The sequence below is a fragment of the Haliotis rubra genome, unplaced genomic scaffold, assembly GCF_003918875.1.
Source record: "Haliotis rubra isolate DU_JTF1 unplaced genomic scaffold, ASM391887v1 Scf26, whole genome shotgun sequence".
Taxonomy (NCBI): domain Eukaryota; kingdom Metazoa; phylum Mollusca; class Gastropoda; order Lepetellida; family Haliotidae; genus Haliotis; species Haliotis rubra.
Window position 1 is genome coordinate 3,451,991 of NW_025766669.1, and position 23,641 is coordinate 3,475,631.

The 23,641-nt window shown below is 39.2% G+C and overlaps 3 protein-coding genes across 3 annotated transcripts; 2 read left to right on the forward strand and 1 right to left on the reverse strand.

Annotated features, from left to right (window-relative positions):
* Positions 1-11,063: 11,063 nt before the first annotated feature.
* On the reverse strand, positions 11,064-12,056 carry LOC124280009 (cell division control protein 42 homolog). The gene is made up of 2 exons (XM_046715889.1): positions 11,841-12,056; positions 11,064-11,638 (listed from the first exon to the last, which is right to left on the reverse strand). Exons 1-2 carry the CDS (start codon positions 12,054-12,056, stop codon positions 11,231-11,233), a joined length of 624 nt encoding a protein of 207 aa, XP_046571845.1. The 3' UTR covers positions 11,064-11,230.
* Positions 12,057-18,530: 6,474 nt separating this feature from the next.
* Positions 18,531-19,358, forward strand: LOC124280010 (cell division control protein 42 homolog). The gene is made up of 2 exons (XM_046715890.1): positions 18,531-18,749; positions 18,951-19,358. Exons 1-2 carry the CDS (start codon positions 18,531-18,533, stop codon positions 19,356-19,358), a joined length of 627 nt encoding a protein of 208 aa, XP_046571846.1.
* Positions 19,359-22,794: 3,436 nt separating this feature from the next.
* Positions 22,795-23,365, forward strand: LOC124280011 (cell division control protein 42 homolog). Its single transcript, XM_046715891.1, has 2 exons — positions 22,795-23,013; positions 23,063-23,365. The coding sequence occupies exons 1-2, from the start codon at positions 22,795-22,797 to the stop codon at positions 23,363-23,365; spliced, it is 522 nt and encodes a 173-aa protein (XP_046571847.1).
* The last annotated feature ends 276 nt before the right edge of the window (positions 23,366-23,641 follow it).

Here is a 23,641-nt window from a genome sequence, read left to right on the forward strand (position 1 = left end):
CTGCAAAATGTTTTCAGTTGGTTCCCCCAAGTTAGTGGAGAAATTCAGCTTCGATGTAACCATACATATATACATACTATAGTGAATGCTTTAAGTGAGTCTAAACTTGGGTAGTATATGTTTGATGTGACAGGATGATTAGAATTGTCATTATCTCAGAACTTATTAATATCATGATGTGGCAAGTTTCATCCTTGTATCAATCTAAATACTTGCAATGTGCACATTTAATTGAACACAAGAACCAAATTCGAATATTCAATCACAGTATCAGAAGATCGAGGAGATGACTCAATATTTTTTGTGTCATACATGTCAAGTGTAAAAAAAGAAAGCGGTGTTAATTCTTTTGTGTGAAATACTTAACCATTTTAAAAAAAGCGCTAACAGGTGAACGAAGTGAGAAAATGACACACCTAGCAGGCAATACTGTAAAAAAGATTTGGTTCCTCCATAGTAAAAGTTCCGGTGGAACTTTTCATTCCAGCATTTGTTCCTGGGAACAAATCATGTGGCTATCAAGAAGCAATTATCATGTGTGAAAGTTCCTTAATTTTTTTATGAAAATACATTGTAGATTCCCCAGAATCAGAACTGATGATTCTAAATGAATCTTGTGTTAAAACCAGTTCAGTTATTATGTAACCAAGTTACCTTCATTAATCAGGCTACAGCCAGTAGCCAGGTTACAGTCAACATGTAACCAAGTTACAGTCAGTCAGTAGCCACGTTACAGTCAACATGTAACCATGTTACAGTCAGTCAGTATCCAGGTTACAGTCAACATGTAACCAAGTTACAGTCAGTATCTAGGTTACAGTCAACATGTAACCAAGTTACAGTCAGTCAGTAGCCAGGTTACAGTCAACATGTAACCAATTAACAGTCATTCAAAAGCCAGGTTACAGTCAACATGTAACCAATTAACAGTCAGTCAGTAGCCAGATTACAGTCAACATGTAACCAAGTTACAGTTAGTCAGTAGCCAGGTTACAGTCAACATGTAACCAAGTTACAGTCAGTCAGTAGCCAGGTTAGTGAACTTGTAACCAAGTTACAGTTAGTCAGTAGCCAGGTTACAGTCAACATGTAACCAAGTTACAGTTAGTCAGTAGCCAGGTTACAGTCGACATGTAACCAAGTTACAGTCAGTAGCCAGATTACAGTAAACATGTAACCACGTTACAGTTAGTCAGTAGCCAGGTTACAGACAACATGTAACCAAGTTGAAGTTAGTATACATCCCGGATGTTGACAAGTTGGATGAGTGCATTTTGCATTCAATAATGACTGGAATAGGTTAGGCCTACGGTATTTGTTCCTGTTCGAAGGAATATTTGCCGTATGTGCGGAATTTTTATTCGTGTCATCCATTCTCAATTTCACGGCATTTATTACGAACCGGAACATTTACTTGTCGGAACTAAATCATGTTTACAATACAAACTGAGGTTGACAAGTTAAATAAGAAATAAACGTGTCGCCAATGCTAAGAAAAATAATTTACACCGGGAAGAGTATCGATCATGAAGCCTAGGTATTTTTTATTCTTAAATTTCTGAGAAATGGTGGATAGAAATAAACAAGAATTGGTAAGTGAATATGATATCAATGTTAGTGAAACAGGAAAAGGTCACAATACTATGTGGACAATGCTACACACATTATCCTCTGTACATTTTATACAAGAACGTTTTGTCGTAGTTACAAACATAACAAACGTATGTCTACACACACGCACGCACGCGCGAACGAACGCACACACACATCCACAGGTTGATGGAAAAGATAACGAACAATAACTAAAATATAAAAGTTGAAAAACTTTTTTGGACTATGGTTTCAGGAACACCTTGCGACCAAGGTACGAGGGCAGAAGCTTTATTAAGTATTCATACTTAACCAGATCAGACTTTGCAAAATAAAACAAAGTCAACATGTCGATGAGAAAGTACATAAACAATGATGAAATATTAAGATTTATAGGTGACTGATAACATGCTACCGGAACTCTCCCTCAAGGGGATATTAGGGGTAGCCTACAGTCTAAGTAAACTTAGGCTCAGTATTATTCGTTACACTGCTATACTGAGTCTAACAAAATCTTATAGTCTAGAATAAACTGAGATGAATCAGTTACCATAAACAAATTATTGACTTCGACCTAAGTTTGTCGGGTCAGTGCTCATAATATCGGTCACTGGATTGTCTGATCCAGCTGGCATTATTTCTAAGCTGGCATTGAATACTGCTGCGTGTAGCATCAAACAACAACAGTCAAACAGGTGTAGCTGCTTATGTCAGTGCTTGATGACTGCTATAGGTATTTGTTTCTTGTTTTTATGCATGATTAATTGGCATGCATGTTTTGTGTGTCAAAATACAGGTGGAGAGTTGACATGTACATCCATGAAGGAATTACCTTGGCATGTTTTATATACTGTAATCGTAGTGCTGAACTTAATGTTTACAGGATAACCTAGCAACCACGTAAAACTTTTCACGAGTCTTTAAATATAGAAAAGCGATATGATCTTTTTCATATTCATAGATAATTCCATTATCGATTGCACGATTACCATTATCGATATCATGAGCTTTATGAATCACTATCAAACAGTCATAATACCACCATGTGTTCGCGAAGATGTGAGCATATCTCCCCAAGCGACGTATTCCGTCACAACTGTTTGAAATAATGGTAGAATGGACATCAAAGGTTCTGCAATGTCGACAACAAGCTGTTGGAGTATTGCGTGACAAAGAGAAAGTTGAAGTCATCCTTCTTGTCCCACCGTCGAATGTCGTGAATCTTTATGCTTATACTATTCACACTTTGCTAAGGATCAAATCATGGATTCAACAGAAAACAATGATGTGGGGTCAAATTTGGTTTAAATATCTAAGCTTATTGTAAGCATGGATCCTAGGTTTCAGTATGTCATTTCATCTTGTTCATCCCATACCTGCTATTGACATGTGTTGTGATCTTGTCAATGACTCGTTACATGATTTGCAAAATGGTTGATTGGTGCCATGAAACCATTTTTTGGTTACTCATGTATCAAGTGCATAAGGTTAGATTAAAGTTACTGTTTGCCTAAAGAGGGGTTACCATATTATTATTTATCCAGCGTTAAATGGATACAATTTCAAATTATAAATCTACGTTTAAGTAAAGCTGTGAATTTTGGTGATCCTTAGCAAAGTTTGAGTAGTATATATCTCACTGGGATCTTTTCGAAGCTCAGGTGGAATTTGCTTATTAAACGTATTTGATCAGCCGTATATCTGAAGCAACATAACCTATTATAGAACCTGGGAAATGAGAGCTAGAGGGTCCATTGTACGATTGCGTCTGTGTCATAAACATGTTTTTTTATGAGTCAGGTGTTTCGGAATACCAGGTGTTCTCGAAAAGGTGAACGTAGACCACAGGTGAGAATCACCTGTCCACCAGAAACAACACAACACAATATGATAAGTTCTAAAAGAAGGAACATGCATCGGATATATTTTTTGTCAAATTTGTAAATGTCAAACGTTTCGAGAGCTTACTAAGGCCTTAAATATTGATCCAAAACATCAGAGTTTCGATTTAATCGCTTAACACTTGGTGAAATATGTGAATGCGGAGATCTGTTATTACCAGAGTGAAACAGAATTACAGAATGGATGCTTGCCTGTTTCATTGTTTAACCTTTCACTTAACAACATTCAAGTTAATTGGCGACAGTCTGTAAATAATTGAGTCTGGACCAGACATTCTAGTGATCAATAGCATAAGCATCGCCACCACTGGGATACAGAATGGATGACTACTGATACGATCCCCATGTATTGGGATACATACAAAACTTGAAATGAACACTTTTGAATATGTACGATAGGAGCTAATTCTTAGGTTAACAGATATGCAGGTTATAAAACGGGACTTCGGTATTGAAAGGATAGAGAGAAAAACAAGATTTCCCAATGAAGCCTTCCCTTCTTTGTAGTTGTTGCATTTATTGTTTGATTGCACTGGTTTGATTTTTGTTTGTACTCTGTTGAAACCTGTGAACCCTGGTTTCATCCATTTTCAAAAACTGCAAGAACATTTCTGGATCATCTTCAAACAGGGTTAGATTATTACAGGACAGGTTGTCGTCCTTGGTGCATTTAGGAAAGGATGCCCTTGTCGGTCAGTAAACGAGTGTGTGAGTATGGTTTTACGCCGCCTTTAGCAATATACCAGCTATATTGCGGGGGCAGATATGGGTTTCCCAACCGCCCCCAGTAAACGATAATATCACAATGTGATAATGAACTATACTCTGTTTGTGAAATTCCAACTGAACTAACAGCATGACTTGAGCGAGCTAGCCAGTCAGTCAGTCATTAGCACTTATGGTATCTGGTGAAAACCATATCATAGTGTTACTAAATTCAGTTATTACTGATCCAACAACTGTATTTAAATTGAGAATGAATCACTTTTTCTCCGAATATCTTCTTGATAATGATCGTGTACCTTTTCCAAAATCCGAGAACCGGGAAGACCATATGCTCTGAAAAAATGGTAGTCGAAAGCCGACCACTCCGAGATGTGAAGACATTACCAGTACATTTGAGGGATAACCAATCTATATCAATCAGGTTTCTAGTCCTGGTTCACTCAAATGTATCTGGCTAACAGATCTTTCGTTGGAACAGCATAGTTTTCAAACACTTCATGAGAAAACTAAGCGCCTTTGAGCAGGTGATCTGGATACTGGCGCTATATAAATATATATAAATTAAAAAAAAAAATCCTCCCTTTTTCAGGAGATGTTGCTTTGCAAGTCTTGGGGTGCTTAAGCTGGTTCTATACCTTGATAGTGAAATTCAAAGTTGCCTTGTTACCGGACGGTCACATGAGGGCTGGCAGATATTGAGTGGCATGTCTCGGGTTGTGTGAACAGAGAGACATGCGAGTCAGCTTTACAAAATTAACACTGATTTGTCCAGAAATCAACCTCACTGATGTTATTCTAGAGCTTAATTAACGAATGTCTAATTAACGAATGATGGATAAACACTGGTGATTGCCTTAATCACTTTGTTTATTTAGGACATGGGACATTACCTAGCTCATGTCGACTATTAAACTTCCTTCCTGCCTAGACCCCAGCTTGGACTGGGTAGCTAGGATTGTGAGTCCGGGTATTAAATTAACTTAATGACAAAATAAAGCATACCGCGTTTGTTTTTTCATAGGATCGAAAATTGAACTGTTTAATTCATTTATACCTATTTAACTATGATTCTTTCATGTGACAGTTTGTTAAGGTAATCTGCTGGGTCTAATGTTGTTGTTTTTAGATATACCTGTTTAACGAATAACAGAAAAATGGAAAGAAAGGAATTGTCACCCACATGAATTCTACCATGTTTGAAATGTAAATTAATGCAAAAAACTGAAATTTTACTTTTCTAAAACAAGATGCTTTTGCTTTTCATCAATTAATTTGGATTAATTTGATTAGGAAATGTTTTAATTTTAAATTATTTTAGAAAACATGACACAATGTTGACGTATTTTTTAAGTGCTGGCTAAACGCGGGTACAGTTATTTTTTCAAATGTAATATCCTTAACGTAAGGTATTTTCAAATGAAAATCAAACATATGATAAAACCAACTGACGGGCATACTTTCTTTCATTCCTCATTTTAGTTGATTGCAAAAACAATATGATTATGCGCTAATTGCGGACCCTGGCTCAGACAACTTGCGTCATCTTGTTGACGCAATGGTTGATCAAAACAATTATAACACACCAGTGTCGACACGATGTTGTTTAAACGATCCATCATATAGACGAGTTTAGAAGAAGACTTTATTCATGTATCACTCGTAGCTTACAAAAATATACATAGGAATTAAAATAACTACGACCAATCACTTTGTGATTTATGAGAGACATTTACAATATATACTCAAAGAACTTAATTAAGCACCTCGTGTATTTTTGGAATGATAGGTTTCAACACGTGCATAAAACTTCTCGTGGTGACCACGATTGAAAAACATGAATTTTTCTGACTCGTTTGATCCTTTGACTCATAAAAAACGACACAATGATTGAAATCCATGTTGATTTTATGATGATAATTGCTCATTTAAAAAACCCACTGATTTTCATACAAAACCATGTCTGTTTGGTAACCTGGAATGTTTAATGTCGAATTTATTGGTGAAAGTGAACATTCAAAATGTCATTTTGCGTGTCTTGCACGATTCAAGGTCAATACCGAATGTAACCTCCATGTGACTGTATGGTGGCCAGCACGCTCCTCCTTAGACTAACAACTAGTCTCTGAAATGAACATATTTTACTGAAAAAAGTTCATAATAAAAAAATATAAAATATAATGAAAAGGAGCCCTGAAACTTTCTTCATTTTCAGAAGCTGAGGAAATCTTGACTTGCCACATTTTCTAGACTTGTGTGGGCTTTCTTGGATATATTTGCTTCAGGGTCTGTACGACAGACTAGCTCCTCCTCATACTCCCTGTCAGCCTCCTGATCCTTTGAAGGGACAGTCTACGCCATTCCTCGTGTACAGCAGCTTCCAATTGGGCCAGGTTCTGTACAGGGGGATCCCTTTGTTACACACGACAACCAATCATGTCCCAGATATGCTCCAAAGGGTTAAGTTAAGATCGGGGGTTCATTCAATCGTAAGATATGTCAGGGGGTGCTAAACTAAGTTTTTTGTGTATAGATACAAATACAGATCCGTCACCTCCAGTGGGATCACTTTCTGTCTCTCATTCCCTACTCCGACTCTCCCTATACGCTTCCAGAACTAATCTCTGTTGCCCTAACAGTCTCCAGCTCGTTATGGAACTTGCTTCTGTAGCCTCCTTCCTGTTTCTGTACAAGTTTATCAATGCCTTCCCTGGATGTAACAAACCGTTGTTTAAGTTTAGTCTTCCTGTGCCTGGAGGCCTTACACCACGCCCTCGGAGGACATGACTTCCCATTTCCAGACGTTTGGTTCACTTTAATAATAGGTAGCCTTTGCTGCATTTCATCCTTGATGGTGCTTATACATACGTCATAGGCTTTACCTAGACAGTCTTGATCTCTTACGAACGCTTATTACATATATCAATGAACGTTCACTTGTATATCAGTTAATCACACCTTCGTTGCGCTGAAACTTGGAATTGGACTTGGAATTGATGGAACTGGATGGGACTTTTTTATTTTGACACTCAACTGAAGGATTCTAACTTTTGTCGGAAGAGATATATCGCCCATGGCCTCGAGACACATGCCATATCAGTTGTAATCGACAACTTGTGACACTTGATGCATGGGTTTGAAAAAGAAAAATGATTAGTATTTTTTATATATACTGAGTCAAAAAAGAATCTCACATTCTTTCTTCAGGGCACTATAAAGAACAAGAGATGGTAAGATGGTTAAATTGTTACTATTTCATTGCTGAGATCTGTGTGATGTACTCGATACACTGACAGTGCCATAATCAGTTCCATTAGGCTACACCGCCGTTCCAAAACATGGGCATACAGAAGGTCAAGTCACAAGAATAAAAATGCGAAATTTCTCAGTTCAATATCGTGTATGGCCGCCCCGCGCATTCACCACTGTCAAACACCGTCTCCTCATCGACTGCCTGATGCTTGTGAACACGTGGTTGGGGATTCTGCGCCATTGCTCTTGCAAGGCAGCGCCAAGTTTCTGCAAATTCTGAGGTTGGTTCCTAAGACCACGAAACCTTCTCCCAAGTGCATCCCAAACGTGCTCTACTGGATTAAGGTCAGGGGACCTCGATGGCCAGTCCATGACGTTGATTCCAGCGTTTTGAAGGAAATTTCGTGTCAACATCGCGGTATGCGGCCGAGCATTATCATGCTGGAACTGTAGACCTGGGCCATGAGCCGCCATGAAAGGAACGAGTTCAGGGGTGAGCACCTGGTCGCGGTAAGCAGCAGCTGTGAGGTTTCCACGGATGACCAGAAGTCGGGAACGGTTGTTCCCACAGAAAGCACCCCACACCATGCAACTTCCGCCCCCAAATCTGTCGACTTCCTGTACACAACATTGGGCATACCGTTCACGACGTCGTCTCCAGACTCTATGCCTGCCGTCCGCGAATCTGAGGGTAAACCTGGATTCATCGCTAAAGACGACTCGATTCCAGTCTCTCTGGGTCCATCGGAGGTGACGTTGGGCCCACAGCAGACGTTAACGTTGATGAAACGGCGTCAATATTGGCCCACGATATGGACGTCGAGAATGGAGATTGGTAGCCCGCAACCGATTTCGAATGGTCTGTGAGGACAGTCGACCTCTAAACATCTCAGCCCTGGTTCGTGTAGCCGGCAGAAATCTGTCACGTAGGTGACGTAGGACGATTTGACGGTCTTCTGCTCGTGACGTCACACGTGGACGACCCGATCTCTGGCGATCAGAAGTGGTGCCAGTTTGTTGTAGACGACTTCGCAAGTCATACACAGTACGACGGCTGCATCCCATTGCTCTTGCAACGTCAATAACTGATCTTCACGCTTGCAACATGCCAACGGCACGTTCACGTTGCACATTTGACAATCGTGGCATTTCAAGTACCGTTAGAACTGTGGTTTAAAAGTGTTTTTTCAATTCTTGAGGCCAATGCAAACACGTGCATATGAAGAAGACTTCGATGCGAATATCACGTGATCGACTGCACGTGCAAAACCTGATTTGGCACTAACGTCACTTGCACGACGAATGGATGGGTTTGAGTGGGTTTTGCTACCGTTTTTCTATCGAAAGATAGGGATCCCATGTCGGATACATAGATGTATCATCAGAGAAAAATTATTCATTATTTTTCAAATTACATTTTGTGAAGTTTCTTTTTTGACTCAGTATATAATCCTTAAAGCTTAGAAAATACATGCGTCATGTATGATGTTGCTACTTCATGTGGCCTATAAAGTACATCTTAAGTACTCATTTGATTAAACCTTGAATGAGAACAGCTGAAAAACACACAAACAAAAATACAGACGCATATTTGTTGAGGGGGCCCCGGAAATTTAGAAAAACTGTTTGGGCGAGTAAACAGATGTCTGATTCACGTTCCATGAGCGTGTCAAGAGTCTTGTACAAAACATGGTAAATACCTACTTTCGACAGAGCTTGATATACCTGCAAATGAGTGAGTGAGTGAGTTTTACGCCACACTCAGCAATATTCCAGCTATGAATTGATCTTTAGCAACCCATGCTTGTCGTAAGAGGCAACTAACGGGATCGGGTGGTCAGGCTCGCTGACTTGGTTGACACGTCATGGTATCCCAATTGCGCAGGTCGATGTTCATACTGTTGATGACTGGATTGTCTGGCACAGACTCGATTAATTGAGTGCGGCGTAAAACTAAATAATGGAAAGAGTGCCATTGCTGTAAATAAAAACAATCGGTGAATCACGTGACCGGCATTGGTGGAATCGTCCGGATTACGGATAAAAACGTTGGTAGGATGAATTTCTGCTTTTATACGTAGACGTTTAAAAATATATAGTCAAGGTCAAATATCCCGTCTTGATTAACAGGGGGAAAATATTCAATTGGTTGTTAAAACTGTGAATTTATGTGAATAGTGACGAAAGGTGAGCGAGTTTAGTTTTACGCCGCTTTTAGCAATGTTCTAGCAATATTCCGGCGGGGCACCAGAAATGGGCTTCACACATTGTACCCATGTGGGGAATCGAACCCGGGTCTTCGGCGTGACGAGCGAACGCTTTAACCACCAGGCTACCCGCCGCCGGGCGACGTTTCATTATGGGTCTGTTGTATATGTATTGTACAAGGTTTGACAACGATCTACCATTTATTTGTCAGTAAATATGAGGGGCGGTGGGGTAGCCTTGCGGTCAAAGCGTTCGCTCGTCACGCCGAAGGCCCGGGTTCGATTCCCCACATGGGTACAGTTTGTGAAGCCCATTTCTGGTGTCCCCCGCCGTGATATTGCTGTGTCTTCGTGACAAGGACCATCTGTGGTATTGGATAAGTTCACCTGAACACCTGCTGCCATCATAATTTGATACTGATACCTAAACACACCAAATAATCTACCCGAGAAGATCCGGGTAGAAATGGCCTTCTATAACCCATGCTTGTCGCAAGAGGCGACTAACGTGATCGGGTGGTCAGGCTCGCTGACTTGGTTGACATGTCATCGTATCCCATTTGGTAGATCGATGCTCATGCTGTTGATCACTGGATTGTCTGGTCCAGGCTCGATTATTTACAGACCGCCGCCATATAGCTGGAATATTGCTGAGTTCAGCGTTAAACAACAAACCAACCAAGCAACCAATATAATCTCATCGGAATCGCACAATGGGAAAGGGTTTCTAAAAACATGGAAACGTTTCTATGGCTCCCACTAGTACAAGACACACATGTGTTCGTTTTAAATTTGGTCATTTTCAAGGAGTGGGTGGGTCTAGGTATACGCCTCTTGTATCACTATTCCAGCAATATCACGGCGGGTACACCAGAAATGGGCTTCACTCATTGTATCCATGTGGGAAATCGAACCCGGGTCTCGGCGTGACGAGCGAACGCTTCAGCCACTAGGCTACCCCACCGCCCATATCGCGAGATACACCCTCCAGTTGATGATCTACAGGGAAACGTTCTTAACTCGAGAATCATTGAACAATCATCTCGCGAAATGTAGTGTCGAAGAAAGATCATGGTTTCGAAAAAGAACATTTCTCTATGGGATCGTCTTAAACGATGTAACGATCAAAATTATTTTAATAAACACAGTTTACCATTTGATCACGACAAAGTCATAACGTAACGAGAGTAAAATTTAATTTTGTTATATTTATTAAATTCAACACGAAGAATCACAATAAAACATGTAAAACAATGCATATTTTGTGACAAAAGTCTGTTCGGGGAACAGCTAAATGTTTGATTCCCCATCAGGAAGACAGCGTGTATATCACAGTCGCTTCCCAGTATATCACAGATAAAACCAACAAAGGCACACGCTTAGCATTTAAAGCACTTCTTATAGCACTAAGGATATTATGTAGTAGTTTGTATCACAGTGATGATATGTTTCACAGGCACCCACACAGTAAACGTCAGTTGCATGGCGTGTGGTCTCAAGTCCGTGTCCCCGTGTGCATCGAGTTGAAACTGAATTCCATTTTTTATTCAACAAATGCTAATAACTTGTAAATGAACCACTTTTGCGTCTGAAAATCTTCTTGATAATGTTCGTGTTCTTCTTCCTGAATTTCAGAGCGGAGAAGACAACATGCTGAAAGACCTCCTTCAAACCCTTGTGGTCGCGGGCCGAGCACTCCACATAACAGTCAGCACCAATGTCCTTGGCCAGTTGGACACCCTCGTCCGTGCTGACCTCGCTGTCTTCATTGCCGACCTGGAGGTCAATCTTGGTGCCCACAAGGATGACCGGTCTCTTCTGTTTGGAATGTTTGGAATGTCTCTTCAGTTCTGGCATCCACAGGTCATTGATGTTGGCCAACGTCTCCCGGTCACAGGTGGAGAAGCAAAGGACTAGAACTTCGCTTTCCCGATAGGAGAATGCCCTTAGACTCTCAAAACGTTTCTGGAAAACGAAAAAGAGACAGATAAGTATTTTGTGATGGGCCATTATAGATATAACGAAAGAAAAGTACATTGAAAAAAATACCATTCATAAATACGGTTTATAATTATAATTAAAAAAGGAAAATATCGAAATGAAAATTATAGAAAGGCTTTGACTCAATTGTTGTTTCCAATTACACGAACATGTATCGGTTACTTACCTCGGCTGAGTTGTCGAACATGCTGATGACAAATTCCTCTCCAGCGACCTGCAGTGGAACGACATAGTTGTCAAACACTGTGGTTTCAGAATTCTCATTGAATGATTTTTCGGCATAGCTCTCGGAGATGCTGGTCTTGCCGACCATGCCGTCTCCCATGATGGCGCAGTACACGAATTTCTTATCAAGGTTCTTCATAGTGTTACTTCCCTTCATCTCGAGATGTGGCTAGTTTGTAAGGCTTAGATCGATTGTTCTGATGCGGAGCGCCAACTTGTTATATACTCTGATTCGACCAATCAGAATCGAGAGCCAGTTGCCTTGTGACGAGACGGTCACATGCGGGTTGGCACATATTGAGTGGCATGTCTTGAGTTGCGGTAACAGAGAAAAATACGAGACAGCTTTAGAAAATTAGTAGATTGTCTCCCATTCAGGCGCAGTTAAACTTGTTGGTTTAAGCTGGGCGTTATTAGAGGAGTGGTAGATCAACATTGGTGATTGGCTTAATTACTTTATGTCTTCAACGATGCTGTTGTTGCAGGCAAATTGTTGCTTCTTAATCTTTCCGACCTTACCGTACCCTCTTTGAAAGCATATTGAAACGGTACCATCAGATATTATGGCAACAGTGTAATACATGTAAATGAGTATTTATATAGCAGTATACTCGATACCCTATCTATACAAGAATGCATTGGTCCATAGACAAATGTGCATTACATTCTGAGTTCAGTTGTAAGATTACAATTCAAACCACCTGTTAAGTTTTTAATTTTTTTTATTTTATTGACATAAAAGGTCAAATGGATTGGACAAATGTTTCATATTAAAACACCCTTTCCATAAACATATATGCAGATAGACGACACATGTATGACCATCGAACATTGAAATAAACAAATACATAACATGCAGACAACGTGCTATATTTCCATGGAAACCATAGCATTATTCCTGATAATTATTAGCATAAAAGCATTTGAATAATAGACACTTGCTGTCGTGAATTACTGATACTGGTGACTGGGTGAAAACGGTAAGACAAATGAATGAGTGAGTATAGTTTTACGCCGCTTTTAGTAATATTCCAGCGTTATCTCGGCCGGGGACACCAGAAATGGGCTTCACACATTGTACCCATGTGGGGAATCGAACGGGTCTTCGGCGTGACGAGCGAATGCTTTAACCACTAGGCTACCCCACGGCCCCCGGTAAGACAAATGTGAATTACAGGTTGTACATGAGTCATTCATGCTGAGACACAAACACTCCCTTCACAGCTCTTGTGATACAAATAGAAGCAACAAGGGATTTTACCAGCGCATCGGAATGCTGTTGAGAGGTTCAGTTTGTTGTCAGGTGATAGTTCCTTAAAATTACAAAAGAATTCCCAGGTGAATATATGAATATGCTTGCAATGCAAATGATGGTCAACATCTTTGCAATACAGTGTTACAGATGTTGTAACAAACGCCATCGGCAGCAAACCTTCTTTGTGGCATTTTAGACTGACTGACTTACTGAGTTTGGTTTTACGCCGCTTTTAGCAATATTCCAGCAACATTACGGCGGGGGACACCAGAAATGGGCTTCACACATTGTGCCCATGTGGGGAATCGAACCCGGGTCTTCGGCGTAACGAGCCGACGCTTTAACCACTAGGCTACCCCACCGCCCCGGCATTTTAGAAGTTGGGAAATACAATATAGAACAACCGTTATGGATAACATCATCTTTTATTTGTGAGGTACAACGGTACAAGAATCTGAACCGAAACGACGCGCTCACAAATAAAACAAGTTGCTACCCATAAAGTTTGTTCTAAACAGCAAACCTCCATAGACGCATTCAATGCACGGTGCCTTGTACAGCATTTTGGGACCTCTGGGTAGCCTAGTGGTTAAAGCGTTCACTCGTCACGCCGAAGGCCCGGGTTCGATTCCCCACAATGTGTGAAACCCCATTTCTGGTGTTCCCCGCCGTGATAGGTTAGAATTTTGCTAAAGGAGGCATAAACCCGACTCACTCATTCACTTTTCGAATCAGTTGTTCAAAAGTAATTATTTCGAACATTACCAGTTATTTTCTGTTATATATATTACAGAAACGTCGAAATAAGGAATACTTTGTAGCGTATTCTTTATGAAATGACCAGGGCCCCGTTTCACAAAGCTCTCGTAGGCCTAATATCTTGTAACTTTTCTCGTAACATTCGTACTTCCTGTGTTACAGTATAGGAGGTACGAATGCTACGAGAAAAGTTACGAGATCTTAGGCTTACGAGAGCTTTGTGAAACTGGGCCCAGTGTAGTAAGTCACTGTAAGTTCCTGAGGGGTGAGTAAGTTTAGTTTTACGCCGCTTTTAGCAATATTCCAGCAACATCACGGCGAGTGACACCAAAAATGGGCTTTTACACATTATATCCTTGTGGGGAATCGAACTCGGGTCCAGGCGTGACGAGCGAACACTTTAACCACTAGGCTAGCCCAGCGCCCCGTAAGTCCCTGAGGGATAGCTGCAGAGAGAGATGGTAAAGGTGGGCGCCATGCGAGGAGAGCTCACGTTATTTGAACGACCGTGGTTGTGAAAGCAAACAGCTGATCGATTCATATATAGTTTCTTCACTAAGATACCGATAATTTCACGAAACAGATCGTGTATATCATGCGTGTATATCATGCGGCACTTATACAAGTGCTGCAGAAAATTATGCGAACTTGAACACATGGACATGCTTGTGTACAATGTCGATGGTTCAAGAACACAGGGTCAATAACGTCGAATGAAGGCCGTTGCGATTACTCACAGGACATAAACTGATACATCACGATCGCTTATCTGAGAACTCACGTTTCAGATCACTCGCACCTCCCGACGACCAATAAGATAAACATGCCACTTGGGAAACAGGTTAACCTTGTACCTCACCCACTGCTGCATTAAATGTAACTAATAAAAAATGGAAAAGGGTCTCTTCTGCATAAATCAATAGTGCACAAGCGTGTCATGGTTGTATCTGACGCACGGAACTTGTTTTTTATTCCTCGGTGATATATTAGAATGAACACATGCCTATGGCCTTATAGCACCTCGCCTGGAAGAGAATATAAGATTATTAGTTGCTTTATCAAATGTGAGGTACTTAGCCTTCCTTGTTCAAAACAGATATGTTTATCTCTTCAAGTGACCAAAAGGACATTGGCATGTCTGAGTAAGAATACCAGACAGAGCAGCAACGAGAGAAAATGTCGCCCTTTTCCCGAAGACCTTGTTGTATCGTTTTAAATTCTCATGAATGATCGTAATTTTCAAAATTCAAGTCTTCAAATTTTGTACATTTGTGAGACAGCCAATGAAGTCTTAACGAATGTACAAATTGATATATTGTCTCAATACCCAGTTTTTGGCTCATTTTCATTTGAATTTATATTTTGTGTACATGTTTCAGGTTCACGGGCACAGAACACTTATGCAACCTATCGTGAGTTTTGGAAATCCGAACATCAAATAATTAGGGGAAAGAGTCATATAGGTATTGAACGTAACACGAGTCATAATGGTATTGAACGTAACACGAGTCATACAGGTATTTAACGTAACACGAGCCATAATGGTATTAAACGTAACATAAGTCATATAGGTATTAAGCGTAACACGAGTCATATAGGTATTAAACGTAACACGAGCCATAATGGTATTAAACGTAACATGAATGATGTCGAGTGCGGTCATACCAGTGTATTGAAGGCGAATGTGTGAATAATACTGCTGCTTGTTTTGGCGGTTTGGATCGATACTTTCTCCCTTCGGCTGTTTTGTTGATGCTGGCCAGAATAAATATTTCTCAGAATTAGTTGTTGAAATGCTATAAAATAAGAATAGTACTTGTTGAATTTGTTATGTTATCTTGGGTCATTATATATTAATATTGTATAATAAATATATTCAACTCCCGCCTCGTTTCTCCCTCCATGGATTGGTCTATGATGTCTATCAAAGAGTCATGTTATTAGAAACCAGTTGGCGCCCCAAGTGTGTTTCGGACTTTGCTGACCAATTTAGGAATATAATCCCCGAAATCAGAAAACGTCTGCATGTCCCTTAATCTAAAATATGCACACACAAAATGATATGGTGCTTTAAAAGTATCAGGAACATTCTCAAACAATGATTATATCCCTTTAATTTAAATTTCGTTAATCATCAATAGTTTCATTATCTCACACGAACATCGTCTCATCCAAATTTCGTCACTGTGGCTAAAATATTGCCGAGGTGACTTTACATTTTATCTCACTCACTCATCCAAAATAATCAGAACGTATACGAATCTGCTACAGAGACAGGCTTTGCCAACTGATGATATAGATCCACGAGCTGCGGTTGCCAAGACTCGTTATTCTGCCATGGCTTGTTTTACCAGCTATTGTGGTCATATCATCACCTACGTCAGTTAATAAAAACAGTTCTAATTATAAATCATTATGAATGATGTTGAAAGGAAAATAACAAAAAGGTCTATAAGAAATGAAGGAACTGAAGCCACTGATGTAACTATAAAAGAGGAACCAGAGTACTAATTTTGTTTATATACTAGTACCTGTACATCCTAGATTTTCTTCTTCCTACATGTATGATGCTTTCTCTTAGTTATAGTACATAACTTGCGATGTCTTCATTCACAATGTGTAAATTGTGTCGGAGTGCGTATATAATCAAGCTCCTTTTGCAAAGGCAAGTACACTAATGAAGGTGCACATCAAGGTCGGTTGTTTTAGCAATCACTCAAAGCCTGTCACGCAGTTGGTGATATTTTATCTTTTTTTAGCAAATTCTGTTAATGAATTGTTTAAAAGAAGAGCTATCCTTAATTAAGTTATATATAAACACACACATATACATACATATTTGTGTGTGTGTGGTTTTTTTAACATATTTATATGGTGCATTTGCAGTTCTTATTACTCAGTTCAACGAATGAATGAATAGTGACATAGAGAAAAATACAAATGTACAGATTTGTTTATGGGAGCATACGTAGCCCGGTTTTCACATAATTACTTACTTTTAACAGTAGTGCTTTATGCATACAAGTCATTAGAGATATAAATTTATCTAAATGATAAATAATTACAATAATAGTTTGGTGGGAATTTCTTACTTTTCTTAACTATAGACAATATAACATGAAGTGACGTTCATCTATTGTATTCTTACACAATGTACATAATCTTTCTTCTTTAATAAAATTATACCATCTACCTGTTTCTATTGGGAGTTTATGGTTACAAGTTCTAATATAGTTAAGCTAAATGCGTACAATTAATGGAAGGTCTAATAGATAACTTTCAAGGTATGGAGATAAGTTTATAATATTGGCCTTTAGTATTGATTCAAACTGGTTACATACTATAGACTAAAGATTATTTTAAAGCTATATCTTACATGTACCAGTTTGAGATATAAGTGAATTTCAGGACCACGTAAATTGACTAACTCATTCAGTGGTTCGTGTTTCCCTTTCAAAGGCAGAAACCAACCAGTATATTTCAAAGGATTAATTCTGGACATGTCCAGTGTCCGTCCATCGTCGCCTTACCCCTCTATTGAAGGAAAACAACCCATTCATGTATACTCACCCAATCAGGCGTGTTTACTCAGCCACTCTGAACCAGACAAGTGCAGGATCAACGCTATATATTAGGCCTTTGTTTTCACAAGAATTCCTCTAATTAGACAGATACTAATAATTTGTAGACACATGTGACTCTGTTGGACTAAACATTAGAAATAGATGCTGTAAAGACATTGACAAATACATGAAACAGCAGAAAGAAAGCAAACATCTCATCCTATAATTCTCGTCCGAGATAATGTAATGTTCCTCAAAATACATTGTTCACGACGTTGTGCATGCATGCAGTTATTTAATAATAAATCACATGAACACTTTAAAAATTTGTTAATCTTCAGGGAGACACGATACTTATGCTAGATTTTCATAAGAAAGTAATAAAGATAAGACTTTTGAAATGGCATTTTCGCATTTTTTTAGCAAGAACATCGTACAACTATATAAAAACTAATACCTGAATGAAGGCTGGAAGCTAACGAAAGACAATCTTACTGAGAGTAAATAGATAAGTGTGAGCATTCATTCAAGTTGATATCTACATGTAACTGAATGTAAAATAGTCCAGTAGGATATAAAACACCGACTACAGCTTTCCACTCAAATAAACCACAGCACAGGGGTTAAAGTGATGTAATTTTAACAATGAAACTCATTTCGTGTCTCTTCCATCTGTATTGTTTCACACAGTCTCAATTATCCAGAAACACTAATCCCTTCATTTGATTAATCCAATCCGACGTATTTGTTTAACCACTCAGAATTAGACAACGAGGAACACAAGAAAACATACTGGCAGTGGTGCTATATGTGACTGGTCAAGCGTTGAGATCCAAACAAATACTCTAATTAGACAGCTACTGATCATTGTCTGTCGGTCACAAACGAGACAGCTCAAGACGATCATCTCAGACTTTGACACCAGTGAGAGCATGATACTTCCCTAATTAGAAGATAAGTCTTCTGATTGGTCGTGAATATCTTTATATTAAAATGTCCACAATGTACTAACAGCAAACGTGTTGCAGATTTGGAACGATAAACAAGCTTAAACATGAAGGGAGGAAACAAAAATATGAAGAACCTGGATGAGAAATTTGTGTTCTGTGCAGTCATGGGAGATAGTATGGTAGGAAAGACCAGCATCTCCGAGACCTATTCTAAGGGATTCTTTAATGAGAATTCTGAAACCACAGTATTTGACAACTATGTCGTTCCACTGCAAGTCGCTGGAGAGGAGTTTGTCATCAGTATGTTCGACACTGCAGGAAAGGTATGTTTACTCAGATGGTCGCTTAAATTCCGCATTAACAATGAGAACAGAACCAGTTACTATGTAAAAGGAATATTGGATTAAATATTTCACATTCTGAATTTACAGGAATGGTTCCTATCAATATATTTCAAGGCATCTATGTTTTTCTTCTTTCAATATGTACACATTGTACTGATCGTCCCTTCTAATTGTTTTCAGAAACGTTTTGAGAGTCTGAGAATGTTCTCCTACCAGGAATGTGAAGTCCTGCTTCTGTGTTTCTCCACCTGTGACCGGAAGACATTTCACACTGTCAGTGACCTGTGGATGCCAGAACTGAAGAGACACTCCAAACAAACCAAACAGAAGAGACCGATCATCCTTGTTGGCACCAAGATAGACCTCCGGGTCGGCAATCAAGACAGCGAGGTCAGCACGGACGATGGTGTCCAACTGGCCAAGGACATTGGTGCTGACTGTTATGTGGAGTGCTCGGCCCGCGACCAGAAGGGTTTGAAGGAGGTATTTCAGCATGTTGTCTTCTCCGCTCTCAAATTCAGGAAAAAGAAAACCAACATTTTCAAGAAGATGTTCAGACGCAGAAGTGCCTCTTTTGCCAATTATTAAATTCAACACACTGTTATTTGATGAAAGAAAGAAATACACTGCAAGTTATCTGAATGGGTGTATGAATGCTGGTGCTACGCCAATGAAACTGAATGTAACGTCGTTGGTTGATCTGCAAAGAGGTTTATCCCTGATTGTACACTTGGGTTGGATTGAGATAATGTCACCCAATTGAGCAAAGCAGGTGGAGACGAAAAAATTGGTGATGTGCTACTTTATTTCTACATGATATTATAACAAGGTCTTTAAGAAATGGAAGACTGATTAGTGCTATTTACAACCTTGTCTTATGTCTGTTACTATGACAATATGAATTTCATATATTCTACTGTTTATTGTTATCTGTATATGCCTTCAATAAACTATCCATGCTATATATATTTGTTAGTGTCTTGTCTATATATCTCTTAAATGGATACCTTTTTGGACACATTCAGCTCACAAGAAACACTAGAAACCTTTTCCTAAAATCATACGAAGCATCAGATCAAAAAACAGGATCCGTTGCACAAGATGTCAACAACATGTATTTATTAAACACTATGAAATAGTGTTGATGCCAGGTATTCACGAAAAGATCAGTATATTTTGCTCTCACCAGTACCAAACACAAAAAGTCGACTTTTTACCTCGAGAAACTCTCACATCAAGCAGCTTGTGAGAAATGGCATTATGGTGGGTCGTATTTCTGGCAATCATGATAGAAAGAACTTGCTAGAATGTTCCTCAAAGTCGTGAAATGAGGACAACAACGGCTGAAGCTCTTGGAATGTTACACCCCAAAAAGGAAAGTTGCCAGCTGAACTTATCTCTCTTGTAGGATGGACCTGTCTACAGTTCTTGTCACACTTACTCCTTTTGCTCAGATTTAAATATGAATTCTCACTGGTAACTACATTTGCAAGCTGAGGTAGATAAATCAGTGTCAATAGGAATTGACAGTTTGACAATTATTGAAATCAAATCACATTATCGATATATACGCATGAAGCTTAAGTTAAACTTCTTGTCCAAATTTCCATGCGAAACAACGTACAAGTATTTGGTTTCTGACAAGAATATGTTGTATTACGATTGAACAGCGAAACATGAATGTTTCAAGTGACTGCTTTACGAATATGAAAATGTATGTACACACATTATTGACTTGTTTGTACAATAAAAGTGAGTGTGAAGAGACTAAATTTACCTGTTATGTACTTCGACTGTAAAATAGATACCCATCTGGTCTCTTTTAATCCGGAATTGGAAAGGTGTTGCTATTGTTTCAATGACAAAGTTTACACTGATCTTGATATTCACACCGTATACACTTTGATTACTGCTATACGAGAAACAGCTTTACTGACATTTATTAACGTAGCCAAAAATGAATAATACAAGTTCCTTCACGTGCGGCGACATGTCTTGATATCTTAACTACTTTCTGCCTTTCGAAACGTCCCAGTTAAATGTTTCCTTCCAACTCAGAAATTAATGGAGTTTAATTCCTACTCTGAAATTAACAGTAAATTAACAATACTGTGACAACGTTTGCCTGGATTGATTGTGTGACTCCTTGTATACGTGTCGAACACCGAATTTGGGGAAACACGTATCTGTATTCATGCTTGTAATCTGAGTGTACAGTAATGAGGGTGACTGTCTGGAGGTGTTATTTCAGCACTTATACATAAGCTGCCACTCATCTTGTGGATTTTCCGGATCACTGGCGACATATCACACATGGCTGAAACGGATATACATGTTGTTTATCCAAACGATCCGATAAGAAAACATTGTTATATTGATACTGCATTGCTAATCCTTTTATTTGTGTTTATAATCTTAGAACAGACAAGTACCACCACCTCCAGTAAGAGAAGTTGTTTGTTCCACAATAATGTCTGATTTATTACTTCACTGATGACCCGTGAAGATCCGGGTTAGAATTGATCTTCAGTAACCCATGCTTGTCATAGGAGGCGACTAACGGGATCGAGTGGTCCTAATCGTTGACTTGGTCGACACATGTCGTTGTATCCCAATTGCGTAGATCAATGCTCATGCTGGTAATCACTTGATTGTCTGGTGCAGACTCGATTATTTACAGACCGCCGCCATATAGCTGGAATATTGCTGAGTGCGACGCAAAACTAAACCCACTCACTCACTTCATTGACAGTTTCTGAGTTAAAAACTACAAGGTGTAACCCAATGCTTAGAAAGCCCAGTTTGATGGCGTCAACATCAAAGAACCAACATTTCACTTGGATGTTCATATGACATCTAGCCAAATACCCCATAAGCATCCAAATGCACACATTGCATTGTCTCATTTTTAAAAGCATTTCTCGTCTTCCTGTTTTACCAACTTCCAAAAGTCAAGCAATGACTTCAATAAACATGTCACATCTACCTACACATAATGATAATGTTCTTTTACATCACAAAAACCAACTCAAAACCCTCAAAGTAACCATGGTTTTGTTGGAAAAGATCTGTTCGTCTGTGTTCCATCCATCGCCGCCTTATCTTTATATTCAAGGAAAACAACCACATTCATTTGTATGAATCCAATCAGTCGTGTTTGCTTAGCCCCTCTGAAGCAGACAGATACAGAAATTAGGCGTATATTTCACAGAATTCCTCTAATTTGAAAGATACATGTACTAATAATTAGTAAACGCATCTGCATATATTGAACCAGACACTGGAAATATATGCTGTTAAGACTGGGACAAAAGCATAAACTGGGAAAACAAGCAAAGATCTCCCAAACAAATATATGTTTGGGAAAGAAAAAACTGGAAAAAAACTCACCCCTGACTATGTAATATTTCCTGAAATACTTTAGTGCTGTGGTAAACAATACAACAAACAGGTGATGATAACATCTGACAGGTAACATCAGACATTCATAAAACACTGTACATCAAATCAAAAACAAACACATGAGGCAGTCAAATTGCAAAACTTAATCATGTATGAGGGAGCAAAATTGCTAACACTTTCCATTCAAATAAACTGTTGGAGTTGAATTTGCAGTGATGTTATTTTAATACTGAAACTCATTTCGTGTCTCTTCCATCTGTATTGTTTCACACAGTTACCAATTATCCAGAGAGACTAATCCCTACATTTGATTAATCCAATCCGACGTGTTTGCTTAACCACTCAGAATTATACAACGAAGTAACACAAGAAAACATATTGGCAGTTGTGTTAGACTGGCCATGCGTTCAGAGAAACAAATACTCTAATTAGACAGCTACTGATCATTGTCTGTCGATCACAAACGAGACAGCTCAAGACGGTCATCTCAGACTTTGACACTGATACTTCCCTAATTAGAGGTTAAGTCTTCTGATTGGTCGTGAATATCTTTATATTAAAATCTTCACAAGGTACTTACAGCAAACGTGTTGTAGATTTAGATCGATAAACAAGCTGAAACATGAAGGAAGGAAACAAAAATATGAAGAACCTGGATGAGAAATTTGTGTTCTGTGCAGTCATGGGAGATAGTATGGTAGGAAAGACCAGCATCTCCGAGACCTATTCTAAGGGATTCTTTAATGAGAATTCTGAAACCACAGTATTTGACAAATATGTCGTTCCACTGCAAGTCGCTGGAGAGGAGTTTATCATCAGTATGTTCGACACTGCAGGAAAGGTATGTTTACCGAGATGTTCACTTAAATTTGCGTTAACATTGAGAACAGATAGAGAACATTGAGAAGAGACACTCCAAACAAACCAAACAGAAGAGACCGGTCATCCTCGTTGGCACCAAGATAGACCTCCGGGTCGGCAATCAAGACAGCGAGGTTAGCACTGACGAGGGTGTCCAACTGGCCAAGGACATTGGTGCTGACTGTTATGTGGAGTGCTCGGCCCGCGACCAGAAGGGTTTGAAGGAGGTATTTCAGCATGTTGTCTTCTCCGCTCTCAAATTCAGGAAAAAGAAAACCAACATTTTCAAGAAGATGTTCAGACGCAGAAGTGCCTCTTTTGCCAATTATTAAATTCAACACACTGTTATTTGATGAAAGAAAGAAATACACTGCAAGTTATTTGAATGGGTGTATGAATGTTGGTGCTACGCCAATGAAACTGAATGTAACGTCGTTGGTTGATCTTCAAAAAGGTTTATCCCTGATTGCACACTTAGGTTGGATTGAGAAAATGGATGTCACCCAATTGAGCAAAGCAAGAGCAGACGAAAGACATTGGTGATGTGCTACTTTATTTATACGTGATATTATAACAAGGTCTTTAAGAAATGGAAGACTGATTAGTGC

Bases quoted from the DNA above. Each gene is read 5' to 3' on its own strand.
- LOC124280009 (XM_046715889.1), bottom strand. From the start codon at position 12,056: ATGAAGGGAAGTAACACTATGAAGAACCTTGATAAGAAATTCGTGTAC. The intron at 11,639-11,840 runs GTAAGTAACCGA...TTCGTTTTCCAG, and splicing joins TGTTCGACAACTCAGCCGAG to AAACGTTTTGAGAGTCTAAG.
- LOC124280011 (XM_046715891.1), top strand. From the start codon at position 22,795: ATGAAGGAAGGAAACAAAAATATGAAGAACCTGGATGAGAAATTTGTG. The intron at 23,014-23,062 runs GTATGTTTACCG...CATTGAGAACAG, and splicing joins TGTTCGACACTGCAGGAAAG to ATAGAGAACATTGAGAAGAG.
- LOC124280010 (XM_046715890.1), top strand. From the start codon at position 18,531: ATGAAGGGAGGAAACAAAAATATGAAGAACCTGGATGAGAAATTTGTG. The intron at 18,750-18,950 runs GTATGTTTACTC...AATTGTTTTCAG, and splicing joins TGTTCGACACTGCAGGAAAG to AAACGTTTTGAGAGTCTGAG.